The 26,141-nt window shown below is 47.3% G+C and overlaps 1 protein-coding gene across 2 annotated transcripts in view; it reads left to right on the top strand.

Moving 5' to 3' along the window:
• Positions 1 to 26,141, top strand: part of ANTXR1 (ANTXR cell adhesion molecule 1) — a 104,079-nt gene that overhangs the window by 50,329 nt on the left and 27,609 nt on the right. For both annotated transcript variants that reach the window (XM_065856624.2, XM_065856623.2), the window contains exons 13-16: positions 7,056 to 7,151; positions 17,612 to 17,653; positions 25,241 to 25,336; positions 25,799 to 25,966. In XM_065856624.2, the coding sequence (XP_065712696.1) occupies positions 7,056 to 7,151; positions 17,612 to 17,653; positions 25,241 to 25,336; positions 25,799 to 25,966 (402 nt within the window). The remainder of the gene's footprint in view (positions 1 to 7,055; positions 7,152 to 17,611; positions 17,654 to 25,240; positions 25,337 to 25,798; positions 25,967 to 26,141) is intronic.

Below are 26,141 nucleotides of genomic sequence, written 5' to 3'. Positions count from 1 at the left end.
ACAAATGGAAACCAAAATAACTACTTAGGTTTCACCTCAAAGGTTTTGTTGTTTAGCTGTGAGCACTGGGGGACAAGAGGTGGCTGTTTGGGAACGGGAGCTCCTCAATACTGCATCAGTCAAAATAGCAACATCTACAACCAAAGGCGCTCCGTCAGGCCGGTGTTATATTAGTGCAGGTGTGTGTGCAGATTGAAGCTGAAAAGAGCCCTCAAGAGGCCTTTGTGGCAGCTGATGCCAGGGGACGATGTCCTGGGCACAGAGGCAGGGCTGGCACACAAAACCCGACTCCTGCCCCGGTGCTGTGAGCTCTGTCTGAAGCTGCAGGATGTGGTGGTTCAGATGCTCATCTGCAGTCAGAATGCTGAAAGTTTGTGGGTAAGAGGCCGTGCTCCCTTAGGTCTCTGCTGCTTTCTGACGTGAGGCTGTTAAAATGGTGACACCTGCGTTTTTATGACCCACAGGTCATGGCATGACTAGTGGAGACCTGAGCGAATGTTCAGTGGCAGGAAGTCTTACCGCTGTTTTTAGCCTTTGTTTCAGAATAGATCTCTTGGTGGTGAAGTTCAGGTATCAGGAGCTTTGATTCAGAAACAGTAACAGAATTTGGAGCATTTTGCCAAATCAGATGAGATGTCCCAGGGAGCTGGAAAATCAAAGAGGAGGGCAAAAGCCCTTTGGACCTCATCATCTCTGATGGGGAGATGTCTCATCTGAAGACTATGGGATCCAGTACCGGCCAAGAATGTATACAACTGAAGAGGGAAAACTCATCAGTCTGCAGGGTTTTGTCACATTGTGGTTTTTCATAGACTATCCCACCAGACTCTGTTGTATTTAGTGTGGGATCCAAAATGCAGCACTAGGCCTGGACTGTGCAAACTTGAATTCTGCCGTCAGTTCTGCTGTATCTGCCTTTCAGAATTCTTGCTAAAGCTTCTGTTTAGCTGGAAACCTTTAAGCATTTTTTTCTGAAGGAAAAGTTCAGTTGTTTTCCTAAGCATAAACACAGCAATCAGGGATTAGAGAATTGTTTTCCCTGACCAAAGATCTTTCCTTGTAACAGAGGGACTAATGATTACTCTTCCTTCCCACCATATGTTTGCCTGCTCTGTTTGGAGTGTGAACTCTTCAGTACTAAGGGTTGAAGGGTTGCTCTGGGTTTATGCAGCGTGTGGTGGAGTGAGGCTTCGCTGGTGTTTATACTGGGCTCTAAAGCAAATCATAGAATGTCCTGAGCTGGAAGGACCCACACGGATCATGGAGTCCAACTCCTGTCCCTGCACAGGACACCCCACAGGTCACCCCGTGCGTCTGAGGACGTTGTCCAGTCTCTTCTTGAACACTGTCAGGTTGGGCCGTGACCCCTCCCTGGGAGCCTGTTCAGTGTCCAGCACCTCTGGGTGAAGAACCTTTTCCTCATGTCCCACTGACCCTCCCTGGCACATCTGCTGCCATTCCCTGGGCTCTGTCACTGTCACAGAGAAGAGCTCAGCCCTGCCTCTCCTGCTCCCCTGCTGAAGCTGCACTCCCATGAGCTCTGCCCTTAGTTTCCTCTTCAAGATGAACAAACCCAGTGACTTCAGCTGCTCCTCACACAGCTTCCCCTCCAAACCCTTCACCAGCTTTTATCCTTTTGATCCTGTGTCCCCAGCCCTGCACACAGTGAATGCTGCAGGTGAGGCTGCCCCAGCACAGAGCAGAGCTGGGCTGACCATGCTGCGCTGGATGCACCCCGGACACGGGAGCTGTTCTCCAGCATCTCGTCCCCCGGTCTGTCTGTACAGCCAGCGCTGCCGTGTCCCAGGTGCAAAATCCGGCACTTGCCCTTGTTGAGCTTCATGTGGTTGGTGATTGCCCCGATTTGTCCAGATCCCTCTGCAGGGCCTGTCTGCCCTCCACAGTGTCAACAGCTCCTCGCAAATTAGTGTCAGCAGCAAACTTGCGAAGCAATCGTTCAAGTCCTGAGTCTGAGTCATTTATGAAGACATTGAAGAGCGTGGCCCTAAGATGGATCCCTGCAGAACCTGCTAGTGACTGCTCACCAGCCCAACACCACCCATTTACCAGAACCCTTTGAGCCCGTCCCATCAGCCAGTTGCTCACCCACTGCACTGTTTACCCAGCTGTGTGCTCCTCTTCTCCAGGAGGATCCTGTGAGAGACACTATCAGAGGCTTTGCTGAAATCCAAAACGATCACATCAACAGGTTCCCTTGGTCAACTACCTGGGTAACACTGTCATAGGAAGCGATAAAGCTGGTCAGGCAGGACTTTACCCTCGTGAACCCGTGCTGGCTGGGACCAGTGAGTCCATTGTCATTGAGATGTATAATGTAGGATGCTGGAAAAGTCTTTTGTAAGCAAGCTCTCATCTTTCAGCTCTGGAAGGAGAGGAGGGAAGGAGATCCTTGCCAGAGGGGCATCTGATTTCACAGCACAGAAAACTTGGAGAAAGAAGCTGAGAATACCTATAATGGGTGACCTGGAGCAGGCGTTTCTTGCTCCATCCCCTGCTGAGCTTGGCTCCCACTCCAGCAGCTTCACGTAAATGCTGATCCAAGTGGCCTTGCAGAACAGTGCATTCAGTGAGTTTTCATTTCCTTTTCAAATTAGACCAGATTGGTTTTGTTATATTAAAAAAATTCCTGTGTGTGATAAAATAAATGGTAGACATCAGTTGCTGTGATGGTAGAGTCCCCAAGAGAGTCGGGCAGAAATGTTTCCTTCACAATAAAAGGGGCCTGGGTCTCTCTGGCGTGAAAACGCAGGATCATCCTTTTTCTTCCCCCCCCGTTGACTACAGGACATTAAAAGTGTTTCTCCCTTCTCTCCAGGGAGAAAACTTCTGTCAGATTTTAAATATTCATTGAAAACTGTAGTCAAGATTTCCATGAAGCTTTTCTAAAAGCACTTCATTCTTTTCCTGCTAGCACCTCTGAACGCTTTCAGCACGTTCTTGCTCTTTCTGCTTGGAAAATGTAAGAATTTTTTCTAATGTACAGGACGCTGGACTGGAATACAGGAGACATTCACATCTTCCCTGTCTCTGGAACGACATAACCACGTTTCTCCTCTTTGTGAATGAAGCACCCAGGGTTTAGCAGTACTAAGTGTTAGAAGTTGCGGTTGCAGAGCCCCTCTGAAGCGAGACTTGGTTGTACGGCTGCATTTGCGCCGCGGTTCTCAGTTCCTGGTAGCAGCGCAGATGTTTTTGCAGTAGAGCCGTCAGCTTTCCAGCCTGGAGGTGACATCGCAGCGCTGCGTTTCGTGTGTCCTCTGCTGCAGGTGACACTTGGGGGGCTCCCGTGAGCTCTCCTGCCCAGCACAGGGGACTAATAGACTGTGGTCCTGAGAGCAGCTGATAGGGCACATCACTTTGGTTTGCTGGAGCAGTGAGTGCAGAACCAGATTAAACAGAGCATTCAGGCTTTCTGATTTCCAGTGAAGTCTGCAGGAGTTAGGACTAAACCCTTTCACTAAAGCCAAGCACTTGATGCATGAATTTCGCAGAATTCCATCCCTCTTAGGCACAGCATGAGGTCAGCACATTTAAACACATGCTTAAATCCATTTACCACTGTGGTAACAAGCATGCACGCTGCCCACCTCCCTCCCCCTATAAATCAGCAATGCATTAATTTGTCAGCCACAGTACAAGCTCACATTTATTAGATGCTCCCAGTACTTCATTCATCACTCCTGAACATCAGCCCTCCAACTTTGGAGGGTCTGTGTGCTTTGGGGTTGTTATTCCAGGTTACCTTTCTGGAATAGCTGATGTGTGCTGCAAATGCCAGTGCAGTAAAGCAGCAAACTAGGAAAGAAAATCTTAGACAAAAATAAGAAGATTGGGGGGGGGAAATCACAATGAAAAATGTCTCTTGGTGCACAGTAGCATTTTTTTCGGAAAACCCTCAGAAATAAGCCATAGTTCCTTTGAAATGCCAATGAACTGATTTATGTTTGTCTATGAACTAACTTACGTTTGTGTATGTGTTGGAAGCATCAAGGAAGAATAAGGTGAAATAGGAGGCTTGAGGTGACAGATTCTGCCTTAGCTCTGTCTCCATGATTGCCTACATGCTTCCTGGGGCAAAACTTTAGGAGCTTGGTGGTGAGCAGCGATCTCAGGACTCAACAGCGAAAGAACTCTGGAGGATGAGTCATTTCCCCTGTGGCACAACTGTCAGTGGAGCGGTCAGCCCTGGTCCCTGTTCAATGTGCACGCACCTGGTTTATACCAACATTTCATTAGGGGCTTCCCAGGGATTGCATCCATGCCTTGAAGGAGCGCGTTCCTTTGTAGGACAGCACACAGCGGGATGTTTGTGGGTAGATTTAAGGAAGTGGAGTCATAGAATGTCCTGAGTCAGAAGCGATCGTAGAATCCAACTCCTGTTCCTCCAGCAACAACCCCACAGGTCACCCCGTGTGTCTGAGGACGCTGTCCAGTCTCTTCTTGAACACTGTCGGGTTGGGGCCGTGACACCTCCCTGGGAGCCTGTTCAGTGTCCAGCACCTCTGGCTGAAGCACCAGCCCATGCCATTGACTGGATCAGACTTTGCCGTTCCTCCCCTCTTCTCTCCAGGAGTCCTTACAGCCCCAGAGGTGGCCCAGGCTTTGTCCCCAAGTCACAGGCTGGCTCCTTACAGTCCATAACCACTCCACAATAACTACTGAATAAAAGCATAGAGAGAGAAAGAGATATACACACACCTACCTGTGTACGAGGAAATGCCTCTAATGTGTCCTGTTTCAGATTTCTTTATAATATCTTCCAGAAGATTAAATGCTGGTTAAAAAAAAAATCTTCAGAACAAAACAGTTAAAAGGCCACTTTAATTTGTTTTGTGGTTTTGCAAATTGATTTTAGTGTATTCTTAACGACAAGACATTTGTTTCAATATAGGGGCGGAAGGGGCAGATAACACTTTGATGTAAAGAGCCTTATTTCTTCTTCCATTTCATGGCAACAAAGAGTCAGGGTCACATTTTCTAAAGCCTTGAATATCAGCAGGTTCCATTTTGCAGATGATGGATGGGACTTTATGCTGTCTGTCTAGGGGAACGGCACCAAATGTACAGCTCTGTCTTCTCAAATGAGCTTTGATTTTGTGCTGGGGTCCAATTTCCATTTCCAGAGATGTCTTGAGTGAATTCTTCTCCTATGTGGACTCCCTCTCTTTTGTTTCCAAGTGTCAGAGATCAGGTTGCCTTGATCCAAGTTCTCCAGAAGTTCCTTCTACACCAGACGAGAGTTCGGAAAATGCTCTAAACCTGATTGTTTTTTCCATTACTCTTCCCATTCTGGTATGATGGGAAATCATCTGGCCATTGAATTACAGTGACTTGAGCAGGCACCCGAATTCCCCATGCTGCAGGTCAGTCTGCTCTCGAATGTGTCCTTCATCTGGCGTTGTGCTCCTGACCCTTGGCTGGGGTTTGTGAAATGTTTGGCTCTTACACCGAGGACGTCTCAGAGGCCGAAATGAGGACTGGGGAACGGGGCCATGCTGGGAGGAGCGGCCCAGGGAGCTGGCACGTCTCAGGATGCCAACAACATTGCTTTGGCTTCAATCTGAGCAACAGCAAATAGTGCACGTTTGCTTTGGATCGAGCTGGCTCCTGCAGTAGTTCGCATCATTAATCAATATCAGAGAATTGCAAACGCCTTTTTAAATGGGGGAGTATCCATGTTAGAGAGGAGAGGGACCTTCTGGAGTTTTATGTGGATAAACCCTGTACATTGTTGCCATGGGGTGTATGTTGGAATCTCCTTGAAAAGCTCGTGGCCGGACTGCCCTGACTCAGCACTGCTCACGAGAGCAGGATGGCCCCAGTCGTGGCCCCATAGAGGTCTTGCTCCAAGTTTTCTGTTTGGAGTCAACTTTAATTCTAACATCGCTTTCAAGTTCAGGCTGCAGGAGGGGGAAAGAGTTGCAAAGGAAGGAGAATGCTTAAACTGCAATGAAACATGTTGTTGTGAGTTCTTTTAAAACAGGTTTTTTCAGTCTTCACAATACTCTGAGGAGAATATTGCATTAATTTTGATCTGAAGTGAAATAAGTGTTCAGTATAACTTGGGGAATGACCTACTAGAGAGCAGTGTAGGGGAAAGGGACCTGGGGGTCCTGGGGACAGCAGGGTGAGCATGAGCCAGCACTGGGCCCTTGTGGCCAGGAAGCCAATGGTACCTGGGGTGGGTTAGAAGGGGGTGGTCAGTAGGTCAGAGAGGTTCTCCTGCCCCTCTGCTCTGCCCTGGGGAGACCACACCTGGAATATTGTGTCCAGTTGTGGCCCCTCAGCTCCAGAAGGACAGGGAACTGCTGGAGAGAGTCCAGCGCAGCCACCAAGATGCTGAAGGGAGTGGAGCATCTCCCGTGTGAGGAAAGGCTGAGGGAGCTGGGGCTCTGGAGCTGGAGAAGAGGAGACTGAGGGGTGACCTCATTCGTGTTTACAGAGATCTAAAGGGGCAGTGTCAGGAGGATGGAGCCAGGCTCTTCTGGGTGACAACCAGTGACAGGACAAGGGGCAATGGGTTCAAACTGGAACACAGGAGGTTCCATTAAATTTGAGAAGAAACTTGTTCGTGGTGAGGGTGTCAGAGCCTGGCCCAGGCTGCCCAGGGAGGCTGTGGAGTCTCCTTCTCTGCAGACATTCAAACCCGCCTGGACCCCTTCCTGTGGAACCTCAGCTGGGTGTTCCTGCTCCATGGGGGGATTGCACTGGTTGAGCTTTCCAGGGCCCTTCAACCCCTGACATTCTGGGATTCTGTGATTCTGTGATAATTGTGAGGTTCAGAAAGCTGAGACAAAACCTACAGCTCCCTCAGCAGTGCACTAGAGGTCTCAACCTCTTTGTGCTGAGGTGTGTGGGGCAAGTGCCACGTTTGAACGTATACAGAGGGAGGAAAATTGCTTTTTTTCTGAAAAACAGTGGCACATGGCAGTGACACGTGGCACAAGCACCTGCCTGCAAGCAGGACGCACAGGGGAGGTGTCGTGGAGAGGTTTGTGTTTGTGGTGCTCACACGCTCTGTGTTTCTCTTCCAGTCTGATGGGACCATCTTGGCCATTGCGCTGTTGATCCTCTTCCTCCTGCTGGCCTTGGCTCTTCTCTGGTGGTTCTGGCCTCTCTGCTGCACGGTGGTAAGTGACAGAGATCATTAGCACAAAACAGCAATTCAGCGCTGCCTGGATGTAAGAAATGAGTGGGAAGGAGACAAAAGTTTTCCAGTACGAAAGAGCAAAGGACTGGTCCTTGAACAAGACAGCGTTTCTTCAATTGCTGGCACTGTTTTGTGCTTCTGTTACATTTGCCTGACCTTTGGATTATACCCATGAAATAGGAACATTGCTAACATACAGACCAAGTCAGGAGCCTTGTAGTCTTATTTATGGATCGCAAAAAGGAAATGGTTTGCAGAAACATGTTAGTTGCTGTGCCTCTTTAGGAAGGAATGGCTTTTCTGGATTTTAGTGTTAGTGTCCCAATGCTGGAGGCTCCTGTAGGCACCCAACCCAGGCTCGAGTCCTTGTTCTGCCTCAGCTGCAAGGAAAAGACATTTCTAATCATGCACATTTTTGCAAGATTAACATTTTTTCCTGGCTCACCGTGGCTGAAAAGCACTTTGAAATATCCAGGCGACACTTTCAGCCGAGGTCTGGCTGTGCTTCACTGGGCAATGTCTTTCCTCCATGGTTTTCCACAAAAAGTTCTGTGGGGTTAAAAAGAGAAAAGAGGAGTGAAGGAAGAAGTCAAGGGAGGCAAGAAGGGAACCACAGGACTTGAGACAAGCTTTTTCCTCACACTTGGCCCTCCTCTTTGTCTGCAAGGACCTGTCATACCCCTGTGCATCTTTGCGGATCATCCATCACCCAGGGCCACCTTTTCCAAGCTCTGCTCTTGCTTTGGGTCTTGTTTGTGCTCCAAAGATAGAACAGAAATTAGAGATGTGTAAATGTCAGCAGAATTAGAGCCTGGTTTTGGTGACTGTGTGTAATGTTTCAGATGCTTCTTTTAAGACTGCCCAAACTGGCCCCGGTTTCTGGGTCGCTGGCATGGCTGATTTTAAATCTCTCAGAGTTGTAAATTTGCACCGTGTTGTACCCAGCCTACAATCTGGTGCTGAGAGCTTCGGAGCCACGAACTGCAAGAGCCGTCCCATTTGAGGATGAGTCTTTGTGGTGAGATGTGTTTCTCCATCCAGAACCAGGAAGGAAATCTCACAGGAAAAAATCTTGGTTGTCTGTTTCTGGTTTTGGCTGGAAATGCTGGGGGTAAAACGCTTCTTCTCACAGTAGTTTGGCACTTGTGTCTTGAGATGAAAACCAGAAGGGAAAAAGTATTTGTTTGGGCTTTTCAGAACAATAAAAGAATGGGTTCTAAAAATGGACGAAGGATTAGCAGTGTGGTAGGTTGCTCGGAGTTATTTGTCTAAACTAGATGGCACGTTCCCAGAGAAACTGCGCCAAGTTCGTTGTTGGCACATCTGCACTGAAGTCGATGGAGATGTGCCCTGTGCAGATGTTAACTCTGGGATTTGGTGGAGTGTTGAGGTGATAGAGAAGAAAGGATCTAAGTAATGCTGCCATGTTAAGGTTCTGTTACAGGAGAAAGGTGAAGCTGACAGGGAAAAGCATAAATAACAGCAGCAGGGCATGGAGCAGAGGGAATTTGGAGCTGTGCGTTGTGAGGGTAGGATGGGACGGCTGCAGGCGAAGGATGTGAAGAGAGCGGTCACATAACAGCGTTCTTCAAGTGTGAGAAACACGGGCCAGATAAGCAAGGTGGGTGCAGCAGAGACAGGGAGTCTCTTGTCCACATGGAACTTTAGAAGCTTAATATTTTCCAGATTTGATTTCTGTACTTAAAAAAATGGTTGTAGATAAAAGTCATTCCTCACCCTCTCTCCTCCTTTACCTCCCACATTCCCACTTAGCAAGGCCTCCAGGTGGGGACTATCTCACTGATATTTTCCAAATGTAAGTCAAACACATCCCTCTACTTGCTGGAAAGATTTTTAATTCAAGATCCTGTATGAAATCTCTTCCATCTCTCCGGGTTGGCAATCCGCTGTGTTTGGCAGCAGATCAGCAGACACCTCACAGTGTATTGCTTACCCAAAGACTCTGTAAAAGGGAAGATAAATCCACAGAGGGGCACCCAGCCTGTTTGGCTTGGGGTGGGGAGAAAGAGAGCAGAGCAGCGCTTATTTACTAGTTTGGTAATGGCACATTAAGGAATGTAATGTTGTCAGAAGCACAGAGTGAATTAAGGGCAGAGGAACTGGCTTGCACAACAAACAAGAGAGGCAGGCAAGCAATAACCTCTAATAATCAAACCACAGGCCCAGAGACACCGCTGTGGATTCAAGCCCAGGGACGTTTTGGAGATAATTGTGTTATGTGTCCAAGGGGAAAAGAAAAAACAACAAAAACACACACAACAAACCTTTTTCTTCCCAAGTATAAATTCGTTTCTCGGTGACAAACACATTTCTAAACCCTGAAATTCCTTGTGGTGAGCTTTTTAATTAAATAGGAATCATTATTATCCAGCAGTTCTTCAGGAAAGACACCAAGCCAGCTTCATCCCTGGAGTAAATGGACTGAAGTCAATAGACTTACTCTGGAGATCTATCTGGAGCCCAGCATCTCCTTGGCGTGCACCCATAAAGAAATGCTGTTTCCAACTGTATCCAAGTTTATTGGCCTCAGAAGTATTTTGGGATGGAGTCTGGAATTTACCACTCAGCTTACAGTAGATGCAATTGTTGCTTAGTGTATCAGAACAATAATCAGGTCCTTGCTGTGCCTGATACCAGCCCTGGCAACATCTCCAGTGGTATCGGTGGGAGGATATTAGACAAGCATGGGAGCCAGGTGCCAGCCCTTCCAAAGGTTTTGAGGGTGTTTACTAAACACCCAGAGAAAGCAAAGGAAGATAATTCTACTAAGCTGGTAACTCCAGCACCGTACACATCAGAAGAGTGATGGCAAATACAAACACGTCTGTAACAGGATGACCCCGTGTGTCCTGAACAGATAATATCTGCAACCCAGCAGATGCCAGATCCTGGCCTCGTGGATGTTAGTGGGCATTTTGCTGCTGTCTTCCCATTCCTCCTCTTTCCTGAACACACTGTAACCTGAAGGATTCCGCGCAATCATAGAAGTGACTGCGTGTGCAAGAGCTTCTTTAGGTTTCCGAGGGTGAAGTTGTTCCAGGTAGGAGACCAACATAAGGCTTAGGTTTCATATTGATGTCAACCAAATAGATTTTAATATAGATGTAAGCCAAATAGATAATAAGCCTCCAAAACCATCTTAAGGAGGATTTTGCAGGCACACTGCTAGGTTGGCTTGCTTAATGTGTTTTGGGTGTATAGTGAAGCCATAATTAATGAAAGAGTTGGAAGGCTCATCTGTGCTGGGACAGATTCCCTGTGCCAATATACAGCATCACCCTGAGCAAGTGTCTCCCACAGACACTAACACTTGGTGGGCTGAGCAGGTTGTGTTTGGACCCTGCTTTGCACCTGAACAGGATCTGGATCCAAGATCAGCTCTGGCGTAGTTGAAGTGGTGGCTACAGTCAGCCTTGGGCTGCAGCTTATCTAGGACAGTCCAGGGGATCAAATGCAGAGGATATGAGTGGAAATATCTCCCTGGTGCAGCAGAGACTCCGAGACTCAAAGCATTGCCCCACATGCTCGTACATCACATCTCCTTGCAGTTTTATGAGGTAAACGTGAGACCTTTACCTCCCTTATACATCCACGCAGTGCGGCCCGAGGGGGCGAGGGGCATGAGAAACTGCTCTGTGTTAATTGCCCACTTAAAATATATACACCATCTTAGTCATTTTGATACTGCTGCTTTTATAAATGCGTGGGTGTGACTGGCTTGTAAATGAGGTGCTGCTAGTTAAGTATCTAACACCAGTTTTAACGTGAAAGCTGCTTTCTGGAAGGAAGCGTGGAAGAACCCAGCAATTTGTTTGGCTCTCAGTCTGTACTGCAGCTGACCAGAAGTTACGGAAACAGAAAGTTGGATAGAGAAAATGCAGAAAATATATATTAAAACCACATGAAAATCATGGCTAAGCTGGAGGAAGAGGAGGGGAGGAAATGCATAGACTCTACAGCAGCCCTGGAGAGTCATAAGATTACATGGCGCTTGTTGGCTCGATGGAGATTACTTACAAGGGTCCACGTATTCTGATTCCCACCTGCTCCCATGTGCATGAGACACAGCTTTTCTGCAGTTGTGGTGATTTTGGGAGAAGAGACCGCAAGTTCAGGATCATCTGAAACGTTATTGCGACAAACCCAGAGAAAGAGAGAGACACAAACATGCAGGCAGGAAGATGCTTGTGGACTGCGCAGCCCCTGCGCTCGGTTTGGATCTCACAGAATCCCAGAATGTTGGAAGGGACCTGGAAAGCTCATCCAGTGCAATCCCCCATGGAGCAGGAACACCCAGCTGAGGTTCCACAGGAAGGTGTCCAGGCGGGTTTGAATGTCTGCAGAGAAGGAGACTCCACAACCTCCCTGGGCAGCCTGGGCCAGGCTCTGACACCCTCACCAGGAACAGGTTTCTTCTCAAATTTAAGTGGAACCTCCTGTGTTCCAGTTTGCACCCATTGCCTCTTGTCCTGTCACTGGTTGTCACCGAGAAGAGCCTGGCTCCATCCTCCTGACACTGCCCCTTTAGATCTCTGTGAACATGAATGAGGTCACCCCTCAGTCTCCTCTTCTCCAGCTCCAGAGTCCCAGCTCCCTCAGCCTTTCCTCACACGGGAGATGCTCCACTCCCTTCAGCATCTTGGTTGCCCTGCGCTGGGCTCTCTCCAGCAGTTCCCTGTCCTTCTGGAGCTGAGGGGCCACAACTGGACACAATATTCCAGATGTGGTCTCCCCAGGGCAGAGCAGAGGGGCAGGAGAACCTCTCTGACCTACTGACCACCCCCTTCTAACCCACCCCAGGTACCATTGGCCTTCCTGGCCACAAGGGCCCAGTGCTGGCTCATGGTCACCCTGCTGTCCCCAGGACCCCCAGCTCCCTTTCCCCTACCCTGCTCTCTAATAGGTCATTCCCCAGCTTATCTGAGCTATTGAGGCCAGCACTCGCCTGGAGTAATGTGGTACAGTTTCACTGAATTTGTTGAAGCTTTATATTGTGTGAGATCCAAGCTCTGAATCTGTGCACACCAGCACAAATGAGTGTCTTCATATATTGCACAGTCAATCCAAAACAACGCTGTTGCTGCAGATTTAAGGTAGTGTAAATAACAGAACCTGACTTTGCAATTGCACAAAGGGCAGCAGGAGGCTAAAGACAAGTCTTTTAATCATCCAGACTATCCATAGCAGTTCACTGCTCATCTCAACCTCCTGTCAGTTAGATCAGAATGGCTTAGATATGGATATAATGCTCTGTAACTGGCTGGCATGGATCCAGAAGATGCACAGCACGGTCAGTAGAAGAGTGTGCGTGCCAGGCGCTGAACTGGGGTGTTTGACATGCTGCTGGGATTTGTCATCACCAAAAAAGTTAGAGCCACATTCTCCAAAGCGTCCATCGGTTCTGGGGTGTCCAAACTTCATCTTCATGCAGTTTCCTTTTTTGAAAGCCAGAAGGTAGCCATTTGCCTTCGGATGAATCACCTAGACTTCAGATTCACAAACCATTTGACATGCTAACGCATTTCTTTAGGGCCAGATCCAAAGACCAGTGGTGTTAATCGTGACCACGTCCAGCACCCTTTGCTCCAGACCACAGCAGGCAGAGGCACAGTTGTTCTTTGCCCTGCATGGGGAGTAATTAACTCAATAAAAACTAGTTCTTCCTCTGTTTATTCCCTGGCCGCCCCTCTCCCCTTGCAGCAGGAGTTGGCTCAGCCCAGATAATGAGAGATAGGTCTTTGGGACATTATCTCACTTAATGAGAAAACTCACTCAGATCAGTGCGTGCAAGCACGGCCCTCTACATATAGCTGAAGTAACTGTGATGTTTTTCTTTAGTCCAGAGAAGGAATTGCATTTATATAGCCTTCCAGAGAAAGTGGGTCAGCCACTTGGAGCAAACCCCGCTGATTCTGGCCCGGTTTATCTGTGTGAGTGGAATTGCCTAGGAAAGGGAATGACCTTTGCAGATGCTACATTTTTTTCATGCATTCCCTGGAGAGCTGTGTGTCAGCCCCATTCAGTTCCAAACTGTACCAGAATTAATTAAATGAAGGGGTTTTTTTCACTCCACGATGTCGTGTCTTTCACAAGTGAATGATTTTGACATATGCTGTGATCTTTGTGCACATCACCTTGAAGTCTTTGGTGTGAAACAGCCTTGTCTTCTATTTTAATGAGTTAAAATTGAGGTTCCTGGATCTGCTTCCAGGCTGACAAGAGAGGTTAAGTCAAAAGGATGTATTAGCTTTCCTATTGAACTTCATCTACCACTTACTCATATGTCTAGGAAGAAGAATGTATTGGAGATGAAGAAACAGGGACAGTCCCCTGCTTGTATTAGAGATTTTGAAGTGTAGACCAAACCTCCAAGGATTTAATGGGTACTTAAAAGACACGGCAGATATGAAACAAATAAAAAGGAAATGTTCCTTTACCCGACTCATAACTAAGCTATGAAACTCTGTCACAGGACTCGGAGGTAAAAATTAAAAATGTGTAAGGGGAAAAAAAATAGATGGGTCAAATGGGTCATAGTTAATGCTATAAAATAAAACAGACCCACTGCTTATTAGAATAGCAAAAATATGTATTCCAGAGGAGTGAAGGCAAATTAAGGACAAGAAAATCTGCTCAGTTAACTCCGTGGTCCCTTCCCAAATTTGAGTCTAAATTAGAAGCAAAGTCCTTTATTTCTTATTTTTAACTCTTCTCTCATGTAGCCCTCATTTTCAGTTATGATCTCTTCCACCTTAGCACGGTTAACTGACAAGAAACACATTGCCCTTATTTATCATATAAAACTCCAGAGACAGTCGCTGAATATGTGCTTGCTGGACACGGTCAACTGGTGGAGTTTTCTGGTCTCCCAAGAGGCAAAACATCCTCGACACATTCCTGGAACCTGCAGAATTGCATTCAACATGTGCTCTTTTATGCCTGAACGGCTGCAGAAATTTCAGGGCAACACCAAACCAGTCCTCTCCAAGGCTTTTGAGCTTCTCGGAGGTGGCTGATAGCATTCCTGTGCTTTTAACTGGGGTGTTCATCAGAAACAGCTGTGACATGGGGGTGGGTCAGCTAGCACACCTGTGTCTGTCACGTGCATGTTGGGATCTGTGGTGAAAGGGGATTGATAGAAAGGCAAAGAATTGCTTTGCTGTCCTGGATTTTCGCAGCTAAGTGCGTGGAAGTGCTGACAACTACTTTCGAGTTTTCTTCCGCCAAGAAAAGCTGGTGGCCACCTCTCCATCCCACACGCCTTTACTGCTTGAAAACAAATGACCGCACTGTAAAGCTTTTATAGCACAGCGATATGAAGAAACCCTCAGGTATTCCTCACCTAGCAAGCAAATATGGTCGCTGAACGATCCTATTTTTCCTCCTTCAAACACAGGGACAGGAGATACGGCTGCAGCAGCAATCACAGAAATGGCTTGGGGTTATCAAAACAATTGCAGCGCACATGAACAAACACTTGGGTCTTGCCAAGCTAAACTGGCTGAAGCGTTTTGCTTGGCCAGGCGTGTTCCCAGCTGATCGCGTTCAGCAGGTCCATGTGTGTCAGCTGGCGAGGCAGGGGGAAGGCGAGAGGTGCAGCCCGGAACGAAACGTGACGGACTCGAGCCTCCCGTGCCAGCGCGGGCCGCATCCTCACTGCCTTCCCTGCAATGGCATTTGCTTTCTGGTACTCGAGTAACTGTTTCTGTTTGTGCAAAATGAGCCTTTCGGATCCAGGGCCTTGTGATTCTCACTTGTGTGAGATGGCACAAAGATCCCATTTGCTTCTCTTCCTCCAGTGCCGCAGAGCGAGGGTCTCGTGCATAAACAGCTGTAAGTGGAAGAATCCAAAAGAGAGAATGAAAAGATGTGTGCTGTTTGTAGACCAAAAACCTTTCCAGATCTGGGCAGCAAGACAGAAAATAAAGATTTTGGTAAGGCTTGAACTTGGAAAGTTCATACAGGCTCAAAGGCAGAGCGGGCTGAACTCTCCCCATCTCTGGACTTGTCCAAACTAACCAATCCATGTTGGCAGCTTACAGAGTTGCTCTTAGAAGCGCGTAGCACTTAGAAATGGAAGGAATCTCTTTTGTTCTCTCTTGGACCATGACAGAAAAAGCTTGATCTGTTTATAGCGATCAGTTAGTTTGCATTATGTGTGTGCCTATGTTATGAGAAGGAATGCAGCCATTTCTTCATTTCCAAGTCTGTAAGCTCAAGAGTTTCTGGTGCTACAGCTGAGAAGTTGTGTTTGAATGCTTACCTGGACCAGGTGTGTTGGATGGATTATCCTGATGTTTCGTGCCGAAGCAAATCAGAGAAACTCGACTGAAACCCGTGGTGTTCCACCAGGATAATGTTGGAGGAGGGAATGAAGCCACTTCCAGGAGGTACATTGTGGCTCAGATGTCTGAAATCTCTCAGCATCCTATGGGTTTGAATTGAGAGGTTTGGCTCAGAAGAAGGTCTGTTGACAAGTGTCACCCCTCACACTGACAAAAATGGCTAGAAAAACCTTCTGTGTATTTTGGTGCATTGTGCACGCTGTGCAAGGATTTATCATGTCAAGAAACCTTTAAGAGATGATGCTACCTCCATCTTCTTAAACCAAGGAGCAGCACTTTGAGTGAACCATACCGGTACCCGTGATTTCTTTTCCGCAGAGCAGTGCTCTGATGCAGGCGACTTTTCATCCTTTGCTTTCCACTGGGGAAGGAGCTGGTGTCCCGCAGAGCTGCGAGCACGAGGTGGGAAGCGCGGGCAGGGCCGGGTGCTGTGCCAGCCACTCACCTGAGCTCCTGGGCCATCAGCCGCTGTCCCCACGAGACGCTGTGAGCAGAGCAGCGACTGCACCTGCTGCACCCCTCCATCGTCATTTCGTGCTTCAACACATGCTTTGTACTTCTCCGTGCACAAGGACGGTTGATTCCTGAAGCAGGAAGGTTCTTTAGTTGCCCGGGAGCAGGTAGTGGCAGAGCTGTACACCCTGCATTGCTCTGGGCTGAGATCCAAAGGGCCGATCCAGCCCTGCTCTCCTCCCTAGCCAGAGGCACATGCTCTTCATTAATGGCCACATTGCATGACTTGCAGAGGAAAATAAAAACAGTGAGCTCATCAGAGAAGGAAAAACACGAGTGAGAGGATTTCTTGTAAATATTTATATCTTCAGGGCCTTTAATATGATTGTCATTTTCCTTTTCTGCATTTAAACAGCCAAGCTGTTGGGACTGTGATTTTGTTTTGCTTTGAAGGGTGGTTTTTATTCCTACACCTCTGTACCCCAAACCCAGGTAGCCTGTACACCCAACACCCTCCTGAGAGGAGCTGAGGACTCTCAGTGCCGTTCCACAGCCGCTCAGCACCCTGACAGCATCTGACTCGCGGCCGGGTGTGCAAAGAGCTGCCTCGTCAGATGGACCTAGAACTACTGCAGAAAACCCATCCGTGGGGCAGCTGCATTGCCTTGGCTGGCTGGATTCGATCTCTGGGCTGCAATGGCTGCGCGCTGGGGTGCGTCCCGTGTCAGGCAGGGATATCTGACATGCCTGTATGCAACTGTTTTCCCTTTGGAAGGCTCTCTGTTGCTCTTGGAGTGGAGGGCTGTGATGAAAGCCAACTGCCTTCGGAGCCCTAGATGCAAACTTTTTGCATGAAATAATAGCCTCACGCCCACATAAACTTAAATTGTTTCTATGGAGAATATCCTGGACCAGTCTAAAACCTCACCCTGCCTGCTTTATTAGAAATCAAGGAAGAGCCTCAAATGTATACACATTTTCATACTTTTTAAAGCTTTTAAGAGTGAACTATATTAGCCTGATAAAGGCGTTTTTGACGAATGCATGAGGTGGCACAGCCTTCTGGAATGAAGCACGAGCCGCAGAGGCTGGGGGTTATTACTGCTTTGCAATGTCTCCAGGGCATTTTACTTCACCTTGGTTTCACTTCCCAGCCTTTGTTCAGACTGTGAATTATTTGAGGCAGGATCTGCACACGTGTGCAGTGGCTGGTGGAAGGAGACGCTGATTTTAGCGTGGTTGTTCAGGTGAAACAGTGATTGCTGTCAGTGTTGCTTAGAGCACTGACCGTGGCTCCTGCTGGGGTTGGGAGGCTGGAGAATCAAGGTTCAATAGCTTTGAATTTGCTGTTACCTCACATAGGGCAGGGGTCAGCTAATAGGCCAAATGAGTATGGAATTAATTAGGAAACAAGGCTTTGTGTTGCCTCCTGTTTCCCCTCTTGGTGACTGAGACACCAGCAGCACATGCAGCCACCCTGGAATCACGCAGTATTGTAACTAAGTTCAGACATGTTCACAGTGCCACATTCTGCTTTGTTGTTTGAGGGGGTTTTTGAAGTGGCATTTGAATTGTGCTAAAGAACAAAGTGTAGATTTACTCTTCTCTTTGAATTTTCTAGATCATCAAAGAGCCTCCTCCACCTCCCGCAGAAGACAGCGAGGTGAGTACCACTGACAACCTGACTTCCTCAGTGTTCAGGACAAGATTCTGTTCGGTCTCCTCACAAAAGGTTGTGATTCTGCTGCATGGCAGAGTATGAACCATTTAAACCCTTATGCTCAGTTCTATAACCTTAAAGCCAATAGCTAAACTGGGGGCTGTTCAGCTGATGTCTGCTGTGTGTGTTTCACCCTGCTCACTTTGCTTTCTGCAGAGGTAGAGATGTGGTTTCTATTTATCTAAGAGACGTGTGTGTACAGAACCTCCACAGAGCAGGTCAGGAGGGGCAGAGGCAGACAACACTTCCACATGGTCAGAACAGAACTACAGAAAGGACAGCTCTTAAGCATATGTTTAATTTTGAAGCTAATGGAACCTAAACATATGCTTAACCGCCTTCCTGGAATGGCAGGATAATGATTTTGCTGGTTTAGCACATAGAACTGCTCTTGGCAGCTGAGCAGTAACTCACAATCCCTTGGTCTGTGGGGAAGGCAGATCACAGTGTGTCTGAAGATTCTGAGCACATGGAAGAGCCCAGCAAGATGATCTTGGTATCAGAAGAACTGCATTAACTGGGGAAGTTTTAATGGAGAGAAATGATAAAGTTGCATTAAAACTTTCATCTTAACTCTACAACAAATGGTTTAAAGCTATGTCACCATTACATAATTAGTAGACTGCTCACAGGAATGTGCCCAGTTTTTCGTCCGCCTCTTTCCATGTCTTTCAGCACACAATGAGTCTCTGCTTTGCTTTCACTATTTTGCACATGGGATTTCATTGAAAAGTCACTGGGCTGTGTTCATTGATGTCAATGGGGGCTTTTCCATTGGCTTCACTGGGGTTTGGATCAGTTCGTCTTAACTCTGCTAGTGAGAGAAGACTTAGAGCCGTGCTCAGAGTCATTTGGTTGGTTAGTTCACGTTGCCTATGAAAAATGAATTGCGTGCTTCAGCTTGCAAGTGGAAAAGCTTGCTGAACTGATCCTCTTGTGCTCTCCCGGTGGGTGTTCTCGGTGCCAAGGCAGACAGACACCCTCAGAGCTCAGTCCTCTGTAACACTGGAGGAATCCAACCCGTCTCCTGCCTGCACAGGGCACAGGAGAGCAGCTCAGGGCAGCTGAAGCCAAGGCCAGTACCAGAACCTCTGTCTTGGTGGGACTTGAAGCCTGAAGCAAAACTCCAAATCTGAACATTCCTGGACCCAAGGGAGATTTGCATTTGGATCCAGTGCTCCCCTGCCTCCATATGTGGGCACCTGGCCTGTTTTCCTAAGTAGACATTTCTGTAAATCCACTAGCTTTGTCAGCTTCTATCCTCTGAATGAAAAGGAAAATATGAACCTAAAATTGCACATGCTGTGTTCTGCATCACATGCCCCCAGGCCCAGGGGTTCAATTGCTGAAGTTAATTAAAAGACATCATTCTGGAATGCTGGCTGGAAGGGGAAATGATATCTCTGTGCTTCACGTACAAGGAGGCCTTTTCTAAACCAGTAAGTACTGCAAAAGCAGACCAGTTGCTGCAAACTAAACTAGCTGCAGAAGGCATGTTTGCCTAAGGTTGAGCTTAGTTAAGCTGGTGTCACGATATTCTGGACGTGTTATATTTTAGCCCTGATTCTGACAGAGGAACAGTCTCTGCACATCTTTGGATGCAGCAGCCTTCAATTCATCTGTTTCACAGCTTTAGCAATATATTTGCCACTGGCTTTTTATTTTAGACTAACCTGGTGTTGTAGTGTGGAGAACACGGGGAAGTCTGCTTTGTGTAGAGACAGAATGTTGCTCTGCTTGCTCCCTATAGTTGAATGCTTTAAATCCTTCTACATGCAGTCCAGGCATTGGTTGTACCCAGCGTAGGGCGCTGCACAGGACCTAAAAAATTGCATTAACTTCTACCTGTAGCTCATCTGCTCCCTCATTAATATGAGAGATCTTTACAATCTTTTGGCTCTCATTCCTATTGGTTTAGGGATGAGGGTGCTTTGGTTACAACAATATGCCAACACTGTAGGGACTAGAATGATGCTATAATTTCACACGTGCTTTCCACCAGACCACATCTCTGAAGTTCAGGGTTGCTCAAAAACCAGGGAGGTGTGAAGCTCTGACTTGACTATGGATTTTTTCCCATTTTGTCGGTCCAATTTACTTTTATAGAGCCTGGTCCACAGAATGGCAGTGGTATGATGCTTTCACAGAAGTTCAGATACTCCAGATTTGCTGCTTTGCTCGAAACAAATGGAAGATGGAGTTGATTTTCTGTGATCCAGGTTTTCTGACGTGTTGCAGATAGCTTTCTCCCTTGCAGAAAACCTAGCAACTGTTCATCCCCAGCATGAGGGTGCTAATCCCTTAAGCAGCAGTGTGACACTTACAGTAAGATGTTTTTCCTCTCCCAAAAGCCTTGGAACAAAAAATAAGGGCGAGAAGAATTATTCCATCAGCGTATTTGGGAGCTGAGGCCCATACGTCCTTGCACTGCAAGGAGAACGCGTTATACTGTAACAATGATGGGAAAACGGCGTTGCTGTCAAACCCACGAAAGGTTTGATTGAAGTCTGCTTTAAAGGCCTTTTGGAACGTATTGGAGACACACTGCCTGTTGGCGAAAGAAGTAATTATTGGCTAGAAACTTCCAATTAATTCATTCAGAAATTGCAAATGTTGTCAGCTTAGCGCTGTGCCCCTCAGACAAGGCAGGACGCTGGAGCAGGTTAAGCCCAGCTGAAGGACAGATGGTTTAACTTACAGCCAGGAAGGATGGATTTAATGCCCATCGGAAGAGGTGAATGCCCCGAGGAACCTGTGAGCACCTTCCTGGCCTGTGATTAGTGATTGGTACTGGATCAAACCCACATTCTTCTACCTCCAGAGGATACAAAGTCTTTTTCTAGCCCTGTTGGAAGAAGACACAGCTGCTTTTATTCACATATCACATCACCTTCAGGCTGGGCTTGTTGCATCAACTCTTACTCAGACCGGAGTATTTACCATGAGGCTGAAGCTGGTTCTCACTATAACAATCCAGCTTCTACACCAAAAAACCCCAACCTGCAGGACTCTGCAGCTTCCAACAGTTTCCTATTCATACCTGGCCTGTCCCAGAGGTCAGTCCCACCAAAGGACAGACCGACTGCAGACAGTGGAGCTGTCCCAAGTGTCCCCAAGAGCCACACTCTCTTCTCGTTGCTTCCCTGCCCTGTAAACAGAGACCAGGAGATGTTAAAACACGCTGCTGGATCTTCATTTGCTGTCATGGCATCACTTTCTGCTGCAAAAGGGATTCAGGGACACAAAGTTCCCTGAAGACTGGCAAAACCAGTGGATCTACCAGACGAGCAGAGCGTGGTCCTTGTCACCCAGACCTGTTTTCTCCGTGCTGCTCTGCCACCCGAGCACCAGAGCCAAGCCACCAACCAGCCAGCAATTGGATAATTATGTCTCTTGTTGTCTTACCACATACACCAAGTAAACACACACAAAGTCCTGGAGAGAAAGGACCATTGAGCAGCTCGGTCATGAGACGCTGAAGGAAACTGTCACTGTTGTGGGAGGATGAGCACGAGAAGGAGGAATTGAAGTCGCTGCATGGCAGCCGTTTATCAAGCCAACAGATGAAACCACCTGTTCCGCTCGAACCACTTCCATCTTTGTGAAATCATCTCTTTCTCCCATGGCTGAACATTCCCAAAGCCAGGAATGGCTACAAAGGGATTCATCTGCTTGGGGAGCTGCTTGCACCCTCACTTTTTGGTGTTTATTAATCTTTTCCAGATTGTTTTCCTCTCTCTTCCTGAAAAGTCTTGATGGGGAGATAGCAAAATAAGCTCCAGAGAAAGGACCTGATGGGAGTTTTTTTGTAGACACCAAGGCAGGAAATGTATTCTGTTATTCCTGAACTAAAGCCAGGTCACAGTGGTATGCCAGCTCTTTTCCTTCCCCTTTTACAGTGACTTGTGGAAATATGAGAGAAAGAGAAAAGGAACCTTTCAAAAGACAGACATTTAAAAGATTTGGGGTGCTATTGGCAGCAGAGGAGATGTAGATATTACCCCATGAAGGTGTGGACTTCTTTAGCCAAATTCCATGTGAAGGCCCAGCAGAGCAAACTCAGAGTAGAGGCTGTGAAACTTGGGTTTAACCACATCACAGTTGCAATGGGAGAGGAGAAGGAGAGGAGAGGAGAGGAGAGGAGAGGAGAGGAGAGGAGAGGAGAGGAGAGGAGAGGAGAGGAGAGGAGAGGAGAGGAGAGGAGAGGAGAGGAGAGGAGAGGAGAGGAGAGGAGAGGAGAGGAGAGGAGAGGAGAGGAGAGGAGAGGAGAGGAGAGGAGAGGAGAGGAGAGGAGAGGAGAGGAGAGGAGAGGAGAGGAGAGGAGAGGAGAGGAGAGGAGAGGAGAACAAGGCAGAAAGGCCCAGCGGCCCCTACAAACAGTAGGATGGCAAAAGGCCGAACTAAAGGAACTCCCAAGCAGAACTCCACTGAAATGGAGCAGAAGCCCAAACGGGTCTCAGTCCCTGTCCATCCCTCTCCTAGCTGGAAGATCTTGACTCTCCTTAACTATGAAGCGTGATGCTAATGGCATGAAATCTTTTCAGTGATGGTCAAGGTCTGACCCCTTCCCGGCTGCCTCGCACCTGTGGGCCGAGCGCTCGGAAACACCTTGGCTCCCAGACAACAACAATTAAAAGCTTTCACCCTGTCCCAGGGTGCTATCTTCTCGTTCTTAACCCAAACAACCACTGTGCTAGCTACAAAAAAGAGGGTTTCTAACTGCCCGGAAAAGAAATGAGCGCAGTTTCAGTCAAACCAGCACAATCACCTAACAAGCAAAACCTGCCCCGGCAGGGAGGTGTTTCTGGAGAACGGAGCAAAGTGGCCTCGGAGTGTAACAACCCATCCGAGACGTGGCCATGCGATTCGGAAATGAGCCCGCTGCTGGGATTAAAAGGAGCCAGAAGCCTTGAGGACGTTCTATTCACCTCCATGGTTCTTCAGCTGTAAAATTAGATGATAACATCTCTTAGTCAGAGGAGTGATTGTCCTGTCATGTCTTAGAGCACTTTGTGCATTGCAGAGACAACTGTGAAAATAATTATAAGGGTGGGGAGAGGGGTAAGTTGTCCAAACTTTTTAATGTGTGGCCAAATTGAGTTTTAATTTTTACGCTGAGTGGCTCAGATGTCCCTAGAGGAGCCTGAACTGCCCTCGTGTTACCCACAGATGAGGTTCCCTCGGGTCAGGGTCAGGGGACACAGAGCCCGGCATGGACTCGGAGATAAACACAGATCTTTGTTTTCTGAGATCCAGCAGCTAGGAATCTGGGATCTCTGGCTGTGAAACGGAGCTCTGTCCTGTTTCTTATTTTTCAGAAGAAACTCTAGCTCCATCTAAAGCAGATTTTGGAGGTGGAAAGATGCCAAGTTCTGTACAGCCCGTTTCCAGCATCCTTAAATGCACTTAAATTTTCCGGGGTTGTTTTTTAGACTGCTGCTGGTTCCTTATGCAGCTCTTCCTCAGGCAAAAAACCCATTGTAGTATCGAAGTGTAGAAAAACACGGGCAAAACCGAGCTGGGATGTGAGAATTCAACCCTGGTTTATTGGCTTGGATCTCGTAAGCAGGATCACGAGCGGGGACGCTGGATCCTGTGTCTCTTCCTCCTTGTTTTCCTGCCCCCCACATTTCCAGTTGCTTTCCTTCAGCCACGCGTGTGTTGCAAACACCTTTGCCAACCGTGCAGGACGTTACCTGCGTTTTGGGTTTGGTTTGGTTTTTTCTCGTATTGCAAAACCTCCCGTGCCCTTCCAAACATGTCAACAGACTCATTTTGCAGCAGGCTTGTGACTCCGTTGTTTTTCAAGTGTCCGCTGCTGCCTTTTAGTGTGTGTGCAGTTTCTGTTGTTGTTCTGGCAGAAACGCTCCTATCTCCGATTGACTCGCAGGGCTTTTAAGGGCTTGTGGGGAAGATTTCCTAAACCTTGGTATTTCCTGTTGTGAGAAGTCCAGTCTGTGCTAAACTGAAAAGAGAGAAAGAGAATTGCTGAAGGAAAATATTTAGATGGCTTTGATTCCAATTTTTTTCAAGTCCTCATGGAAAACTTCATGCAGAGATATTAAGTTCTTAGGTTGCAGCAAAGAGCCTCAGCAGCTCTAACCAGAGAGAAAGATCAGCTACGAGAGACAAACCTCGTCTTTACAACTCAATTGTTCACTCTTCCTTTAGATCAGGATGAATTTTGCAGCTGAATTTATGTATATTTTGAATAAACAGAAATGCTTTTGTTTGCCATGAAGAGCATTGTTTGTCTTGGATGTTTTCCCTCCTGGGGAGTGAATTTGCAAAGCATTTTTTGCTTTCCCGATTCTGGAAAGCTCTTAAGTTTTGGAGTTTTGCCAAATCCCTGTGAAGAATTAGCGAAAGAAGAAAGTAGACGGGCCATTTTTCATTTCTCTCCCCGTTTTGCACAGGAAATACTTCACGTTTTTGGTGAACTCTGCTTTTCTGCTTTGCCAGTTCACAGCCTGAGCTGCAGGAATTAAAGGGAAAGGCACTATAGGTCAAAGCATACGTGGAGTTGTTATACAGTGTGACAAAGACTATAGAATATGCAGAGTAGACTTCCTAGAACTTTAGCTACGGTCATTTTATATAAGCTTAAGAAGATTTTCTCGGCTGTATCTGAATGTCATCATGAAGTCCTGAACACATTTGATGGTGATGTGCCATAGGTTTCTGCATGCGGTATGTATGGTAGAATACATTGACATTTGTATGGAACTGAAGTCTCATTTTTCACACCAGCCCTGACTTTCTGCTGGCGTCAGCTCATGAAAATCACTGAAGCCACGTGGGCTTCCATGGGCAGCCTCCCCAGCAGGGGCACAAGTCCAGTATAAAGCTAATTCCATTCTGGTAACTTTTCCATTAGACTTTTCCATCCTATTACACTTGGCCAGCTCATCTTCAAAGAAACCTTCATCTCCATGTCGCGCATTCACGCTGGGGTTGTTTCCGAATGTGCTCCTAACTTGCCTTCACTCAGGAGCAAATTTGATTTGCTTTGTTTCTTGCTTTCCCTCCCCAGTTCTGTCAAATCTGAAATACAATATGATGATTGATCCGGGCCCTTGAGGGTTCCCCCATCACGGGTGTCCATGAAGGGATGACAAAGAGGTAATTCCCTGCTGCCATCGCTCTTGGCCAACATATCAACTGGACTTGCAGCCAAAAGACCCAGCTTTTGAGCCATGCTGAACGCTGGTTTGGTGGCTGCTTCAACAATCTTCTCAATTTGGAAGCAATTTGCTTCCCTGAATGTAAAGATGCTGAAAGATAGAGTCTCCAAAAATAAAGGCCAGAATCACATTCTTGCGGGAGCTGGGCTGTACCTTTGAAGTGGTGGTGTTTATCTCATGAAACATTCTCTTCTCATGAGTGTGCATCCTCCGGGAAACAACCAGTGGGAGACCTCGCCTGCCCTGGCTCCAGCAGGATCAAAGGACCACGTAGCCTGGGACTGTTTATTCCTTTCCATCTCTAATTTTGGTTCCTAACAGTGCAACCCCTCTGTCTGTTTGGTAGGAGGAAGATGATGATGGCCTTCCAAAGAAGAAATGGCCGACAGTAGATGCCTCTTATTATGGTGGACGAGGAGTTGGTGGCATCAAACGAATGGAGGTAATTAGATACCAGTTCATGTATCGGAAGATCTCATAGTGATATACACCTACAATTTACCCAGAAAGAAACTTGGGAAATAGTTACAAAGTTCTTTCAGCTTTTTTGTACATCTGAGTCCAGATCATTTTTATATAGGAATATTTGAGAGCCAAACATAGATTCCTTAGGTTTGGGACTGTGTTTTAATTCTAGTACAGTAAGATCCTGGTCCACTCCTGGGATACAGGGCAGTGTTGCCATGCAAATTACAAGGAAATAGTTTCTCTGAAAACCTTCCCCGCTCTCACATTCCTCATAAATCACAAAGAAGTTGTTCAAATTTTGGGCTCTAGTCCAGCAACATGTTTCACATGCTGCAGCTCACGCTTCACCTTGGATTAGGACACTGGGAAAATATGGGTCAGGATCTCATTATTACAGCAGTTCCTATTGTCATATGCCCTGATGCCATCTTTTCAGGTGCGCTGGGGAGAAAAAGGCTCCACAGAAGAAGGCGCTAAGTTAGAAAAAGCCAAGAACGCCAGGGTCAAGATGCCAGAACAGGAATACGAGTTCCCCGAACCCAGGAACCTTGCGAACAACATGCGCAGGCCTTCCTCTCCTCGCAAGTGGTACTCTCCGATCAAGGTAAGTCCAGCCCAGCGTTGTGCTGCGTACGGTGTTTCCAGGTCTGAATTAAGTGCTCTATCATCCCAGGCTAAGATGTAGAGCTGTCAAGCCTGTGATCTCAGGATGCTGCTGGATTGTTGTGAATGAGGGAGTCCCGTGAGCACGTGCCTAGGGAGGTGCTGTAGAAAGGAGC

This window comes from Patagioenas fasciata, chromosome 26 (assembly GCF_037038585.1).
Source record: "Patagioenas fasciata isolate bPatFas1 chromosome 26, bPatFas1.hap1, whole genome shotgun sequence".
Classification (NCBI taxonomy): domain Eukaryota; kingdom Metazoa; phylum Chordata; class Aves; order Columbiformes; family Columbidae; genus Patagioenas; species Patagioenas fasciata.
This window is presented reverse-complemented; position numbering and strand designations above follow the sequence as displayed.